Source organism: Lissotriton helveticus, chromosome 8 (assembly GCF_964261635.1).
Source record: "Lissotriton helveticus chromosome 8, aLisHel1.1, whole genome shotgun sequence".
Taxonomy (NCBI): domain Eukaryota; kingdom Metazoa; phylum Chordata; class Amphibia; order Caudata; family Salamandridae; genus Lissotriton; species Lissotriton helveticus.
The window spans coordinates 1120980033-1120995251 of NC_136069.1; the positions used below are offsets into that span (position 1 = coordinate 1120980033).

General features: G+C 48.8%; 1 protein-coding gene across 1 annotated transcript in view; it reads right to left on the minus strand.

The window, feature by feature from the left end:
- MRPS9 (mitochondrial ribosomal protein S9) overlaps positions 1–15219 on the minus strand; it is a 470563-nt gene that overhangs the window by 69596 nt on the left and 385748 nt on the right. The window contains exons 8-9 of the mRNA XM_078657998.1: positions 7690–7858; positions 4544–4652 (exon numbers count right to left, since the gene is read on the minus strand). Coding sequence (XP_078514124.1) covers positions 4544–4652; positions 7690–7858 — 278 coding nt within the window. The remainder of the gene's footprint in view (positions 1–4543; positions 4653–7689; positions 7859–15219) is intronic.

The following is a 15219-nucleotide window of genomic DNA, read 5'->3' on the forward strand; positions in this document are numbered from 1 at the left end:
CCGTTGGACAATGCGAAGATGGCCTCTCGCATTTCCTCTTGGGTGAATGGTCCCCCAAGGTCCTCCTGTTGCGCGTTCGTCAGGGAGGGCAGTTGGACATCTGCAAGGAAATCCGCGACTGCGTCTGCGGAAACCCTCATCTGTGACCTGTATAGGGCCTGATAGTGTCCCACAAACGCCTGGTGTATCTTGCTCTGTGTGTACACTAACTCCCCTCCAGTTGTCCTAATAGCGGACACCGGCTCCGCGCGGGAGTCCTGTTTGACCAGCCACGCCAGCAGTCTCCCTGGCTTGTCGCCGTGTTGGTGCACTCGCGCGGAGTGGGCCGCAAAATTAATGTGCCTCAGCCTTTCTAGTAGTGTCGTATGCTCCTCACGAGCCTCCCGTAGCCTGTCGTCCGCGCCAGCCACTGCTTCTTGCTCCCAGCGAAGCAAGTCCGCCTCCACCCTGCTCAGATCTGCCTCTAGTGCCTTCTGTATGCCCCCTTGTGTGCCCAGGCAGTGACCTCGCATCACCACTTTGAAGGCGTCCCATTCCACACTGGGAGAGGACGCCGTGCCTGAGTTGTCGATGAAGTACTGTGCCACTCGGGCCTGCAGGGCGTCCCTGAAGGGGGCGTCCAGTAACAGAGCGGGCTGTAATCGCCACGTGGGTATGGGCGGGTGTGGGCGTTCCCAAGCTATCGCCAACGTGTGTGGGTTATGGTCTGAGTGTGTCCGGCCGAGATATTGCGTCTCAGTGATGTGTGGGAGCGTTTCCGTTGCCACCATGAATCTGTCCAGGCGGACGTGTAGCGCATGCGCCCCCGAGAAATATGAATATACCCTGGTGCCTGGGTGGCGCGTGCGCCACGCATCTCTGAGGTCCCATTGCATTGCCCACCCAGCGAATGCCCTCGCAACCCCCAATGATGCGGCATCTGGCCTGGGTGGGGTCGAGCGGTCCAGTATAGGGTCGAGCACTGTGTTGTAGTCACCTCCCAGTATCCAGGGGACCCCATGCCAAGGCGCTAATTTCTCCGAGAGGTGTGTTAGGAAACTTCCCTGGTCTGTGTTTGGAGAGTACACGGACGCCAGGACCACCGGCTGCCCGTCTAACCGACCCCTCACCAGCACATACCTCCCCCCCAGGTCTGTTATCACTTCAGCCATTGTGAAAGGGGTGCCCGGCCTAACCCATAGTAGTGTCCCACGGGCAAACGAGGAGTATTCTGTGGCGTATAATTGACCCCTCCATCTGCGCCGTAGTGTAACCACCTCCGCCCCACTTAGGTGTGTCTCTTGTAAGAGTGCGATCTGTACCTGCTGCCGTTTCAAGTATGAATATATTTGGTATCTGCGCGCAGGTGTGTGCATGCCCCTGATGTTCCAAGTGCATATTTTAATCGTAGTCATGTTGGTGGTGCTTACCCCTCCCCATTTTCCGCACTGACAGCAGCTCCCCTAGGGGCTCTCCCATCGTCAATCTCAACACGCCCATCTCCGCCCCCCGAAGTACACTTCGCATTGTCCTGGTAGTCATTGGGTAGGGGAAAAACATTAGATAACAACAACCAACTGTGGGTGAGACCCACCAAAATACCAAAGGGGCAGTGGCGAAACGGGCCACCGTCCATAATCTCAAGTGAGAGGGACAACAGTTTCAGTCTAAGGGGCAGTGCGCATAAGCACGATTGAGGCCAAGAGGAAGTTAAGTTTGTTAAAGGGATTCTAGTTCCATCCCCAAGCCTCAAGTTGCAAGTCTTTCACCGGCCTCCAGCCGTATCCGCAGACGGCCAAGGACTGGTACGGGTCAGGGGGCAACCTCGCCAACCCCAACCCCGTCGATCGCCAGCGCCACTAATGCAGTACTCACTGTGCCCGTGGTCAACTGTTCATTCGGTAGGCATGAGGGAGAGGGGCGCGCCCCTGGGTGCACCCGGCGTCTCAATGGCCTTTGCCGCTTCCCCCTCGCCTGTGCGGCCATGGAGCATACCTCTCCGGTGGGGTCAGTGGACCAGATCAGAGGTTTGTGGCGTGACCACCGGCAAGTCCACAGAGATCTGCGAGTTCGGGATCCCGTAGATGGCCTCATCATCGTCGCTGGGCGCCGTCTGAAGTCCTTCCTCGGGGTTCGTGTCCTGGGAGAGTGGGTTGCTGAGCTGGGAAACTTTCCGTAGTGCGTCACGCTGTTCCTGGAGTATCTGATCCAGCGGGGGAGAGTGCCGTGATCCTTCGTCTGCCCGCTGGGACTGTTGGGTTCCACGCCTCCGGCGGGTTCGTGGGCCTCGCCGCCTGGGCCTCGCCTCGCCCCCACGTGTGTGCCTGGGCGCTGAGTCCGTGCCCCCGTCTAGCCACTCGCTGACCTCCCCGGGTGTCCCGAAGAAGTAGGTGCTGTCTCCCGCCACCACTCTCAGCTTCGCAGGGAAGAGTAGGGAGTATTTGAGGCCTGCGGTGCGCAGTCTCTTTTTGACTTCCAGGAAATCATGTCTCTGGCGTTGCACCTGGATGGTGTAGTCGGGGAAAAACATGATTGACGCATTGTCTATGCGTATTTCACCTATGCGCCTCGTTTCCCGCAGGACTGCATCCCGGTCCCTGTAGTTCAGTATCCTGAAGAGCAGTGGTCGCGGGTTGGTGCCAGTCGCGTAGGGTCTTGTCGGCACTCGGTGCGCGCGTTCCACGACAAAGTGAGGCGATAGCGTGCCCTCCGGCAACAGGGTCCGTAGCCAGTCCTCCACATGTTGCGCGGGGTGGTTCCCCTCCCATTTTTCCGGGACGCCTACTAGTCTAATGTTATTGCGTCTCGCCCTCCCTTCCGCATCCTCGGCCCTGTCTTCCAGGAGCTCCACTCTGCTCAGGAGGTCCTGTACCTGCTTATCCGTTTGGGTGACTTTGGGTTCGATCTCTTTCACAGCGCCCTCCAGGACCTTGGTTCGGTCGGACAACTTCCTGTGGTCGTCCCGCAGGAGGGTCAGGTCCACAGCCACGCCATCTATCTTGGACTCCAGGGATGTTCTGGTTTGCTGGAGCGATTGCTCCATTCGCTCTACGGCCGCCAGCACGCTGTCAAGTCTCGTGGCCAATTGTTCGGCTGCCATTTTGTCGAGCTGCTTGCTCGTTTTCCCTTTCGGCAGTGCCCCACCAGTCCCGGAGCGGGACCGCACCCCTCCTGACATGTGCGGGGGTGTGCGTCCAGCAGAGTCGTTTTCTCCGCCACCCAGGTGGCACCCCCGAGAGCACCCCCTGTCAGTGCCAAGGGTCCGTTGGTCCGGGGTTCCCCCCCCAACCGTGGTCGGCTTCTTCGTAGGGAGGGTTGTGGGGGCCCAGTGTGTCACCCCCTCACCGCTGTCCAGTTGTGCCACTCAGCCCGTAGTGTAGCGAGCGTCCCATGAATTCGGGTGCCTCGTGTGTGGTCGGCTGTTTCCTCACGGCCTGTTCCCCTCTCACATGTGCCTTTGCGTGCGGGGGGGAGGGGGGGTCCGCAGGCGCCCCTCCAGGCGCTCTCCCCGCCGGCAGTTGCGAAGTGTGGGCCCGACCGGGGGTACCGGCAAGGTGTGGGCGGTTCCGCCTCCCCGGTCTCACCGTGCCCGGCCTCAGGTCTGTGACTCTCCGGGTAGCTCCTGATGCCGTGCTGCGCCCCAGGGGCCGCCCGAGTCTCCCCCCTTTCGTCTGGTCAGTTCGCGCACCCCAGGCGCCACCTCCGAGCTGTGTTGCAGGTGCTGGATCTCAGTTAGTCACCGGGTAGGACTGGGGCGGTAGGGCCGGGCCTCCACTGGACCCTCAGGGCTCGCCCCCAGTGCGGCAGTGATCCGGTGGCAGCCTCCGGGGAGCGCGAATTAAGCGTGGCGACGAGTCGTGGGCGGCCTCTCCATCCCGGTCCCCTCGTGCCGGCCCCCGTGCCCGTGACTCTCCAGGTATCGCCCGGTGGCCTGCGATGTCCCAGGGGCCCCCCGTCTCGCCCCCTCCTCACCGGGTCTGGTCGCGCTCCCGGACTGCCTCAGGCGCACCGGCAGCAGTCCCGCCGGGGCCGCGACGCGGGTGGTGTGTCTCCACTGTCCGCTGTCCACCGGGCAGGTCAGCAGCAGCAGGGCCGGTTCATCGCTGGACCCTCTGCGTCGTCCCTCAGTGCAGCGGCAGTGCCATGACGGCCTCCGGGATGTGTGGGCCGGGGCCTGTGTGCTAGGCCCAAGCCCCGGTCTCTCGTGGTTGCTCTGCCGGCCGGGAGGTCCCTGGGCCCGCAGGGGAGTCGTAAGACGGGCCGGGGTCCGGCCCGATGGAGCCTCGGAGCAAAAGTCGGCCAGATCGCCGAGACGACCTCCACGAATGCCCGCCTGCAGTTTCCGGCGGCCTCGGTGTATTGTGGCGGATAATAGGCTCGGGGAAAGGGGAGCTTTTCACGGAGCTCTACCCGAGCACGTCCTCCGCCATTGCGTGCTTAGCCACGCCCCCCATCAAGCCTGAATTGATATTCAACTTGACAACTTCAATGCTGGGTGGTCCAATTCCTGAATATTAAATGTGAAAAAATGAACTGTCTTTACAAATTTAGATAAAATGCTCACCTATCTTGCAGTACTGGAAAGTAATGCAAATAATCAAATCCATTCACTGTTATTTTCCCTTTCCCGCCATCGTAGAGTTTCACCTGTGCACTGGAAGTCTTCTTTTTTCCTGAAAAAAGTAAAAAGATATATTTTCTGTAAGATTACTTTTTTGCTGCAAGCCTTACGTCGTTTCTTCAAGCATTTGTTTACATGCTCATCAGCACTGCAACCAAAGTAGATTTTCTAAAAGAAGGGACGTGCAAATAAGTTTGTTTTTATCTTAATTCAATCACCACACTTTGAAAATAGGCTATGAAGTTGTGACAAACAGATCACAGCTGGTCAAAGGACACATGGTAGAAACCATTAGCCACAGCCCCGGCCAGGAAAATGCTAAACAGCATAGAAAATGTGAAGGTAATAGTCTTGCAATTCAGGTAATGTTTAAAGGTATGAGCCAGCCCACTGGCAGGGACAGCTTAAGGATTGTTGGGACCCTGGGCCAAACAAATTATGGGGCCCCTGTTCGGAACAGCTTTGAATTTACGTTCAAGTTTTAGCTCTTTAGGCCCTCTTTGACCAGGTCACTGACAGGACACAGGAATGTGTTTACATCAAATATTCAGGTATGGTAAGGTGTGCTTTCAATATTGTAACACAGCAGCAGCTCACTAATATTACTGCAAATAATGTCTGTGAGTGACCCCCCATTTCACATAAGTGAGGTCCTGTTCTGATCTGATTTTTTAGGTCGATATTGTATCAAACACCATTTTCGCCAAAATATCTGTAATGGATTCTCGCACGTCACCCACATTAAAAACAAATTAAAGGAAAACGGATCTAAAACCATCCGTTTAAGAATTACTCAAGATTATCAGGGCAAGACTTTCTGCATAACAGAGCTTGCTCTAACAAGGGGCCCCTGAAAGGCTGGGGCCCTGGGCCAGAACCCACTTTGCCCATGCCTTAAAACGTCTCTGCCCACTGGCTTTACCTGTTAGGGGTTGGGAGTCATAAACTCCTAAAATAGTTTACAAAATGAAAAATACATTTAAAACCAAGGCATTTGTTTGAAAAAGAAAGAGGTAGTGTGTGTAGTAAATTATACGAAGTATTTTGATTCCTAAATTAAATGAAGTAAAGAAAATGATGTGGACATGTAAAGTAATTTATCTAACTTAATACAATTACAATTACAGCAAATCTTGCAGAACTAACTAGCAGATGGTGTCAGATGAGAGGGATGGGGCGAGAGCAGGGTCAGGGGGAACAGATTACGACAACAACAAAAAAATGGGGGAAAAAGAACTTACCTGCCACCTACAGCCAGCCGCATCGCCGGTCTTATGCACCTCTCGAAGCTTCACCGCAGGTAAAGGCTAACGGACTCCCCTGCGGCCAATCCTGATGCTACTCTCATACATGAGAACAGCTTCAGGATTGATTGCAGGGGAGTCTGTGAGCCTATGCTTTCACTCTCCAACCTGGCAACGCAGCTAGGTTGGAGAGAGCTTCAGCCGGCCAAACATACATGCGCACTGATTGCAGTGCCCAACACTACCCGTTGGTGCCTGTCATCACCCTGGCCCCACCCCTAAACCTTGGCCAGGAAACAAAATAAAACGATCATAAACCGGAGTTTATGATTTTTTTAATACTGCTGTTAGACGGGTGGGGAGTGGGGGGGGCGACGCTTCTCCACCATAGCGGAGGCGCTGCCGCTGTATGTGTCATTAATTTACAGCGCAATTGTTTCTAACTCCCACTCTCTTGGAGCCGTATTACATAAAGTGCCCCGGGGTCGCAACTGGCATGTGCAACCCCAGGGCACTTTGGCATTACAGAAGGGGCCACAGACACTTGTGCAGTCACTTAGTGCAAGCGCACATGTAGTGCCAGCGCTTTCATTGGAGGGTATTTCCTCATTTGCATGGGGTGTGACCCCATGCAGTTTATGGAATTACTTTACCTCTGTGCCCGCGCCGTATTATGGATGTGGGCGCACAGGCTAACATATCTGTAGGAGGCACACTGAAAAGTGCGCTACAAAAAAGTGTGCCTCCTAAAGGCAGCCCTCTGGAGGGGAGAAAGGGAGACCCTTAGACCCCCCCCCCCCCCGGCTCACCCCTAGACATCCTCTTGCAGGTGGGTTCAGTCACTCACAGCAGGGGATCTCTACTCCCTCTTCAAAGTGCAGGCGGGTGCCGCCTGCACTGTGTAACTGTAAAAAACACAGAGCGGCTTGGAAGCATGAGCTTCATATTTTACTTAAATGCTCCGCCCCATAATATCATGCACTTTCCCTGTTTGCGTCTGGTACACCTGTGTTAAGGTGCGCTGTGGTGCGAACAGGGGCAGTGTGCCCTTATGGTAATCCAAGCCCTGCTGTTCGTTCTACTAGACTACAAGGAATATCCTGCTATACCCCCGACTGGCAGATGAATATAGGGACAAAGTGGTTGTTAATTAGCTTGCTTACTCCTGCAATCTCTAAATATCAGGATATAAGGGAAGTAACAAAGAAAAATCCAAGCACAGGCATTATTATGAGTGGCTTATTATTTGGCCAGGGAATACCGCACTAGGTAATTCCTTGATGCATTATTACCTCCCTATTTCAATTATTGCATGTCAGAATGTGTAATAACTAGCAATGCTGCTTGTTTGTTGCCATCCTGAGCCGTAAAACTCAGAATCTTACAGTATTTCCCTGCACAAATGTGGTTAGGTATTATTGCCTGGAACATTTTCCAGGGAAAAAAGTGAGAAATCTGATTATAAGTTGTATTCTTGATACAGGCCGTGAGTTCAACAGACCATAGCATGAGGGCTCACCTGTTATATATTTTTCTTCTTTAACTGTATTTTACTCTTTGTGGTGAGAACTCTCAATTAATTAAAGTGTGTCTGAAATGCTGTTTACATGTCAGTATTGGATCAAGATATTTTTTCAAAATAATCGAACTGCTCAATATTTTTATGATTCGATTTATATTCTAAGAGAAGACGGACAAAATGTTGTGTAAAAAATGTTCACACAGAAAAATACAGCAGTTGCTAAACGTATTCAATGTAAAGCGGTAACACCAAAAACTCATTCTATCACAACCAAAATTTAAGATGATTTAAAAAATAAAAAATTATTTTACTGTATCCATTACCTTCTGTAGTACAGAATGCCACGCCGCGTTCATCGTACTCCAATGGGGCTACCACTTGTTTCTTTGACTCTACCTCTAGTAGCTTACGAAACCGGAGCACATAATCTTCTTCAATGGCGCAGTATGGAAGCGTGAGTAACCGTTCCATCAGCTGGATGAGGCGGGCATACTATAGACAAGAAAATTAAATAAATAAATAAGTAAACAGAAATGTTAGGAAAACCTATCTTTGCAAACTTGATTTTAAACTGCCTGTTAGCGGTTTACAGGATGACTCTCGGTAGGGCAGAACCATTCTACTGCTTCACAAATGGGACAGGAAGCAAAAACTACAGGCAGCAATATGATCTTCCCTGTTCTTAAATCACTTTTGGCTTTCTTTAACCACTTCGGCGCACAGCTCGTCATCAGTTGCGCCGCTCGCACGCGGATGACGAGCTGAGCTCGTCATGTGATGCGCGTTTTTAAAAAACGCCGCGTACAGCGGGAAAAGCCGCCGCGCGCATGCGGTTAAAACTAATAGGCCATGCACAATGCAACTTTTCGGTTTGTCAAGATTGCTACACTAGAAGTAAAAAAATTAAAACCACATTTTCTCAGGATTGTTGCAATTCAACAGTAGATTAAGACTTGAATAATTATTTCCATACTGCTGTACATCAGCCATGGCAGCAAGAGATGGGCTCTACAAATGAACAGCACTGAGAAAGTCAATATAAGCACTTTCCAGTTTGCTGATAGGAACACTGAAATGGAACATAATTTTATATTATGAAATTTAAGTTTCTCAAGGGCTTTGGTACGCATAATAAATCTATCCATGACTTGTCACTTTTTGCTTGAATGTATATCATTCACACTGAAAAAATGCTTTTAAAAACTGGATTCCTCAAAAGATGATCACATGAGCCTCAAATGGAAAATGGAGAGTATCGTAGGACTACAATTATTTGCACACAGTTCAGGGGGAGATGCTTTTTTTCTCATCCAGCAGCTCATTCTCTGTAACAAAGGCGTTTTTTAATGAGAAAAGCAGTAAAATGATTGTGTATTCTCTTTTACTTCGAACCACAATTGCTAACATATTTATGCTTAATTTCTTTCTTTTTCAGGCTCCATTCTGGAGCTATACCAGCACAATGTAATCCTTTTAGCAGGGGCATTTACACTACATATTCCTGAATACAATGCTCATGGATACCTACGACATCAGATGGTACACATGGGTCAAATGCAAAAGAAACGGGTGAGTCCTAAAATCTGAGTACTTTCTGGTGTTTCAAGTATTGCTTCTGGACCAATGGCCGGCACACGCACTACCTCCCTGGTGTGGGGAACCGCCACTAGCCGACACCAGGGAGGGCCTCCTAAAATCCTCTGGAGGTTGTTTTTTTTTAAACCCCGGGGGGAGATATGGAATAGCTACTGTGCCTCACCCTGCCCCGGTGTCACGGTTTTCCCCCACCGGAGTCGAGGAAGCAGCAGCTTTCAGGGAGGCCTCGTTTGTAAAGGGGAGAGTCTCCCCTTTCAAACAAGACCTTACTGAAAGGGTTTCCTGGCAGTGAATCGTGACTATGCTACGCTCCTCGGCCAGGTATCCCCACTAGACACCAGAGATGTCATGGGGAGGGGGAGGGGGAGGTGGGGGTGGTCTACCATTTGTAACATGGTGACCCGGGAAGATTACTCGAAGCTCACTCCTAACATACCAACACAAACGCCCCCACTGGAGGTTATCCGCCACCAGTCGGAGGGTCAGCAACATACCCCGGGCTTACCACGTAAAGACCCACCATAAGAGTGCGAACTCTACTCTGAATCGCCTCCGATACCGCTTATCCTCGTGGTATCATCACAGCGTGAATACTAAACGCAGAACCGACATTAACACAAGGCAACCTCTTTACAAGAGATTCCTCTCAATTGGTCACGAGCCCCGCCGGGGCGGAATTATCACCGGTGGAGCGACCTTTCCCTTTTCGGTTCACATACCACAGCCCTGAGGAGTCGCGAACACACTGTTCCAAACGCGACGAAACACGTGTCGGCAGGTTGTGGAACCATTAAAAAAAACTCCAAGTATTACAGCGACAAGAACTTACGAATTTTGATTATTACTGTTGTCTTTGGCGTATTTGAAATCTATCTTTATGATTTAGACATTACTGCAAAGAAGCATTTCAAGTGTGTGCATAAGGCATTTATGAAATATATACTGCTGTATGTTCTACATACTCTAGAGCGGTTATAGGGACTTTTTCCGCTCGCCAGTTGTACCACAGATACTTTAGAGCCCTCACTCGTATTGCGTCCACTGAAGGCTGAGCGCCCAGATACCACTCTGAAATCTAAAAACCCTTTTCTCTGACAATTACACTCGTTTGTAAAGGGGAGAGTCTCCCCTTTCAAATAAGACCTTACTGAAAGGGTTTCCTGGCAGTGAATCGTGACTGTGCTACGCTCCTCTGTCAGTAATCAACACTATACACCAGAGATGTCATGGGGAGGGGGAGGTGGGGGTGGGGCCTTAAAAAAAATGTTGGTTCTTCCTGCTCACTGGCCGCCCAGCCAGTGAAGGCAATTATTTTGTGGTTTCCCAGGGAGTCACAATCGGCCCCCAGGGAAACCACGCCTATAAAAAAAAGGTGATCTATATATAGAGAAAGAGAGAAACTCTCTCTCTTCAATTTCTGAAGGAGCATGGGAGCACTCTCTGGCCTCGTTCTAGGGCACACAAGGGGACTCCCTCCTCATTAGGGGAGTTGAAGATATTTTTGGCCCTTACGCTCAAAATGGGGGTAGTGCATAAACCAACCTTGCAGTCCTACTGGCCTACTCGCATGGTTTGTGTAACCCCCATCTTCACACCATACATGAGCAGAGATCGTTTTTTCCTATTACAGCGCATATGGAATTTAAATGGCAATTCTGCTGCTTTGCGCTGAGACCATCCAGACCAAGACAGGTTGTTCAAAATTCGGCCTGTCTTGGAACATTTTTCTGCCAGGTTTCCAGAGGTTTATACTCCTGGAAAGAATATAGCCTTCGATGAATCCCTGATCGTGTATAAAGGGCGGCCGATGTTTAGGCAGTACATTGCGAGCAAACAAGCTTCCTATGGCATCAAGCTGCAACTCTAAACCTTGTGGGTTGCCCTCCCATGCTAGGTGTCACAGGAAAGATTGCTTGGGAGCTTGTCCAGCCACTCATTCACAAAGGTTATAACACTTATGTGGACGATTTCTATACAGGAGTTCAGTGATCTCTACAAAGTGCACTGTGGCCTGCGGTGCAATTCGTTGTCGCTGCAAAGTATTTCAGCAGGGGTTTGTTTGCAAGAAGCTCCAGAAACCCCAGAGCACTGCGTAGCATGTCAACGAACTGCTTGCAGTCAAGGTCTCAGATAGGTATGATCTGTATGTGCACACTACAATTCATGATGAGAGCACTTCCCCGTCACAGTTTGGGGTCTGATGGCTGAGGTCCACTAGCCCACCTGTGTACTCGATTACAAGTACATGGGCGGAGTAGATGAGAACGACCAGGTTCTTCAGCTACACCATGTGAGTCGTAAAACTTGCATTTGGTATAAGAAACTGTTTACACACCTGATCCAGATGGCAACATCGTTTATCATAAGACAACCACAGGAAGACTCATGTTTTTCTTTGACATGTAGTAGTCTGTGATTGATAGCCTCACTGCTACAGAAGCAGCAGCCTCCACTACATGTGTTTTGGGGGACGCGGCAAGGCTGCAGGAGATACACTTTGCTGATGAAGTTCCTGCAACACCCAAAAAAGAGCGACCATGTTGTTGCTGTAAAGTGTGCTCGAAGCACGGAAAGAGGCAGGAGAGCCGTGTTTACTTTCCCTAGTGCCCATCTCAGCCAGCCTTCTGTTTTCCTACTTGCTTTATGTTGTATCATACTAAAGCAAAGTACTGGGAAATTGACTGAGGTGGAACTGACATTAGGTAAACCTTTAAACTGCCGTGAATAGGCCACTACTTTGCTAGGCAAGCAGCTGCAGAATTTTAGTTCCTCTGCTTCAGGAAATCATGGACACCTTTATCTGCTGTTAGAATGTAGTAGGTGTTCTGTTCGCCGATTGACAAGTGCATTATATTCCCCACACTGCACATACTGGTGAACAGAACATGCGCCATGGTGTCACGGAGTAGCCTGTTTGGCAAACTGTTAAAGGCTTGACTTGGTTTTGAAGTACTTGTTAGGGAACCTATGTATACTACACAAGGATCACCCTGATTGCATTCGAGAACTGGCGTAAGCGTATTAAGTCAAACAAATATCCAATGGGACTTATTCACCAACATTTTCATTTGTTAAGTGTGCAAACTCAATCAGCAACTTGCATCATAACCATGTTATTGAAAAGGGGTACAGGACAAAACATCTTCTATGATGATTGTTTTCATATCAATATTATAAAATGTGAAAGCAATCATCATACAAGATATTGTATCCTGTAGCCTTTTTCAATAACATTGGGTATGATGCCAGTTAGTAACTGAGTTTTCACGCTGTCAAAGTAAAAGTGTCGGTGAATGAGTCCCACAAGACATTTATTTGGCTTATTACTTTAGGGAACTTAGGCAATATTCCCCAGCATGTTTGCCTTATTTTCAAATGTAGATATTCTCACTCAGTTTGAGAATTTGGCCATGAGGTATACTCTGACACCCCCAACTTACATCCACAAACTGGAAGGAGTTGGATTTAGCACAGTGAGTGCGTTGATGGGGCATCACAGATACATTTTCTCGAGCTTCAAGGAGCTAGGGACGGAAGGCGTTAGTATAGGTTCACTTGAACATTATACAGGATTAGTCAAGACTCTGTGGACAGACACACAAACGGGTACGATAAGCTTACAGTAGGTGTGCTTTCCCAGTAATATTACATACGTAGAAGGCAGATAGTAAAGGTAGTACAGATACACGTCTTGACTTCCTCTTCACCTATGGATTCAAACCCATTGGCGCCACACTCACATTGAATTACTATAGCGAGTATGGATCAATGCTTGACCTGCTTGCCATGTTCATCCTCCGTAAGAACTTAGTAGATGTTCAGTTAGCTGTATGATAAATTCATTACAGTCACAACACTGCACACAACGGTGGAAGTGACACAAGCTACGTTGTCACGGACTACCCGTGATTTACATGCTACAGTTCTTCATAGTTTAAGATACTCTATTTAGAAAATTTTGGAAAATTACCAGCATGTTTGCCTTGTATTCAAAGGTAGATATGTTGGCTCAGTTCGAGGAATATTCATGCGGCATACTCAGACACCTCCTAACTTAAATTCACAAACTGGAAGAAGTTTGGTTTAGCACTGTGAGTGTGCTAAAAGCGCATGAAAGACATCTCTTCTTGAGCATCATGAGGCTGTCATGGGAGCCATTAGTAAAGATTCACTAGGCATGCATTCAGTAATGTTCAGAAAGGAGGCGGATACTTGGCAGGTGGTAAAACGTAGTCAAACTCATTAAGTCCTGTGGCATATGAATGTGATGGTGTTTGCATGGCGGCAGTATGTTAATGTGAAGGCAAGTGATCTGTTTAATTGGGCCTGTGGCCTGTGGTATGAAAGTCTTGTGAGTGGTGCGTGAATGGTGTGTAAATGGACCATAAAGCGGTTGGTGCCGTGAAGTGGCTTTATGGCTCAACTTCAGAAGACTTTGTTTCAATATTTAGATACTTGTAAGTATTGGTGCTTTGAAGCTAGCGTTTCTGGAGGTGCTAAAACCAACTAGTGTAAGTGGTGGATTAAGTTTAATAAATTAGTACCAGATTTATATTTCTGGCGGTTAGTTGGCCTTTATTAGGAACTCTTTTTTTTTGTCAATATGGGTTGCTGGGGATTTTGTGCCCTATCTCAGCTGTCACCTCAGCAAACCTGCACATTGTAGACAATTGTGGGAGTACATGAGTGCATGCCTTGCATTGCTCTCACCCGTTTTTTTCCCCCCAAATCCCCCGCAAACCTTAAATTTAGCTAAAAAATCTACATTTCCTTACATTTAAGTGACGTAAAGTTCCAGAATCTGCGGGGACCAACAAATTTCCATGCACCCAGCATTCCCCCAAGTCTCGCGATTAAAATGGTACCTCACATGTGTGGGTGGCCCAAGTTCCTGCGACCGGGAAGGGCCCAAAACTTATTGTGGAGACAACAAAATGATATATCTCAAAACAGCTTGTTTTTACTAGGGGGTTGCCTGCCTTTTTGGTCCCGGGCTCTGTAGCAATCTAAGGAAACCTACCAACCCCAGACATTTCTGAAATCTAGACACCCGGGGGAATCCAGGGAGGTGTGACTTGCATGGATCCCCAATGTTTTGTTACCCAGTATCCCCTGCAAATCTCAAATGTAGCTAAAAAATAAAAAAACAACACATTTAAGTGATAAAAAGTTCAGGAATTTGCGGGGAGCCACAAACTTCCATTCACCCAGCCCAGCGCTCCCCCAAGTCTCCCGATAAAAATGGTATCTTACTTGTGTGGGTAGGCCTCGTGCCAGCAACAGGAAAGGGCCCAGAACGTACTGTGGAGACTTCAAAATTATCGATCACAAAAAGACCTGGTTTTGTGGGTTGTATAACATTGCCACGCATTACTTTACCACGCACGGTTTTACAACGCAGATTTTCAAACGCGTACTACTACCATGCATTTAAATTCACTCACATCTGACATACCTTTACCAGCAATCCACTACCACGCACTTTTACCCAGCTTACAGTTACATAAAAATCCATTCAGTCTAACACTGCCCCCTACTGTTAAAAAATGATACAATAAATCTTAAAACAATAGTGTAAACAAAATATATAGATTTTAAAAAAATGACATTGATGTCGATTACAGGTTTAGCTTTTGGGGTAGACCCCTCAACCCCCCTTTTTTACTTACCCTTAACATATATACATAAACTAAATACCGCATAGTCACAAATACAAACATATATACTTTGTAAAGACTTTCAGGCAGCATTTTCTATCTGGAAAAATGGGGGAACGGTGGGTGGTAGGGAATTTTTGTTGGACCTGTAATGCCACAACTTTCCCACACAGAAATGTGAGGAAAATGTGATTTACATAGCTAAGTTTGAGGTTTGCAGAGGATTCTAGGTAAGAAAACATCGGGGAATCTATGCAAGCCACACCTCCATGAATTCCCCCGGGTGCAGAAATGTCTGGGTTTGGTAGGATTCCCTAGATGCCCTCCGAGCCCGTGATCAAAAACGCAGGTGACTCTCTCACAAAACCAGGTCTTTTTGTGATCGATAATTTTGAAGTCTACACAGTACGTTTTGGGCCATTCCATATCACGGAGATACTAGGCCTATCCACACAAGTGAGTTACCATTTTTATCATGAGACTAAGGGGAATTCTGGGTGGGTAGAAGTTTGTGGCTCCCCGCAGATTCCAGAACTTTCCATCACACAAATGTGAGGGAAATGTGTTTTTTTTGTTTGTTTTTGTCTTTACAAAGTTTGA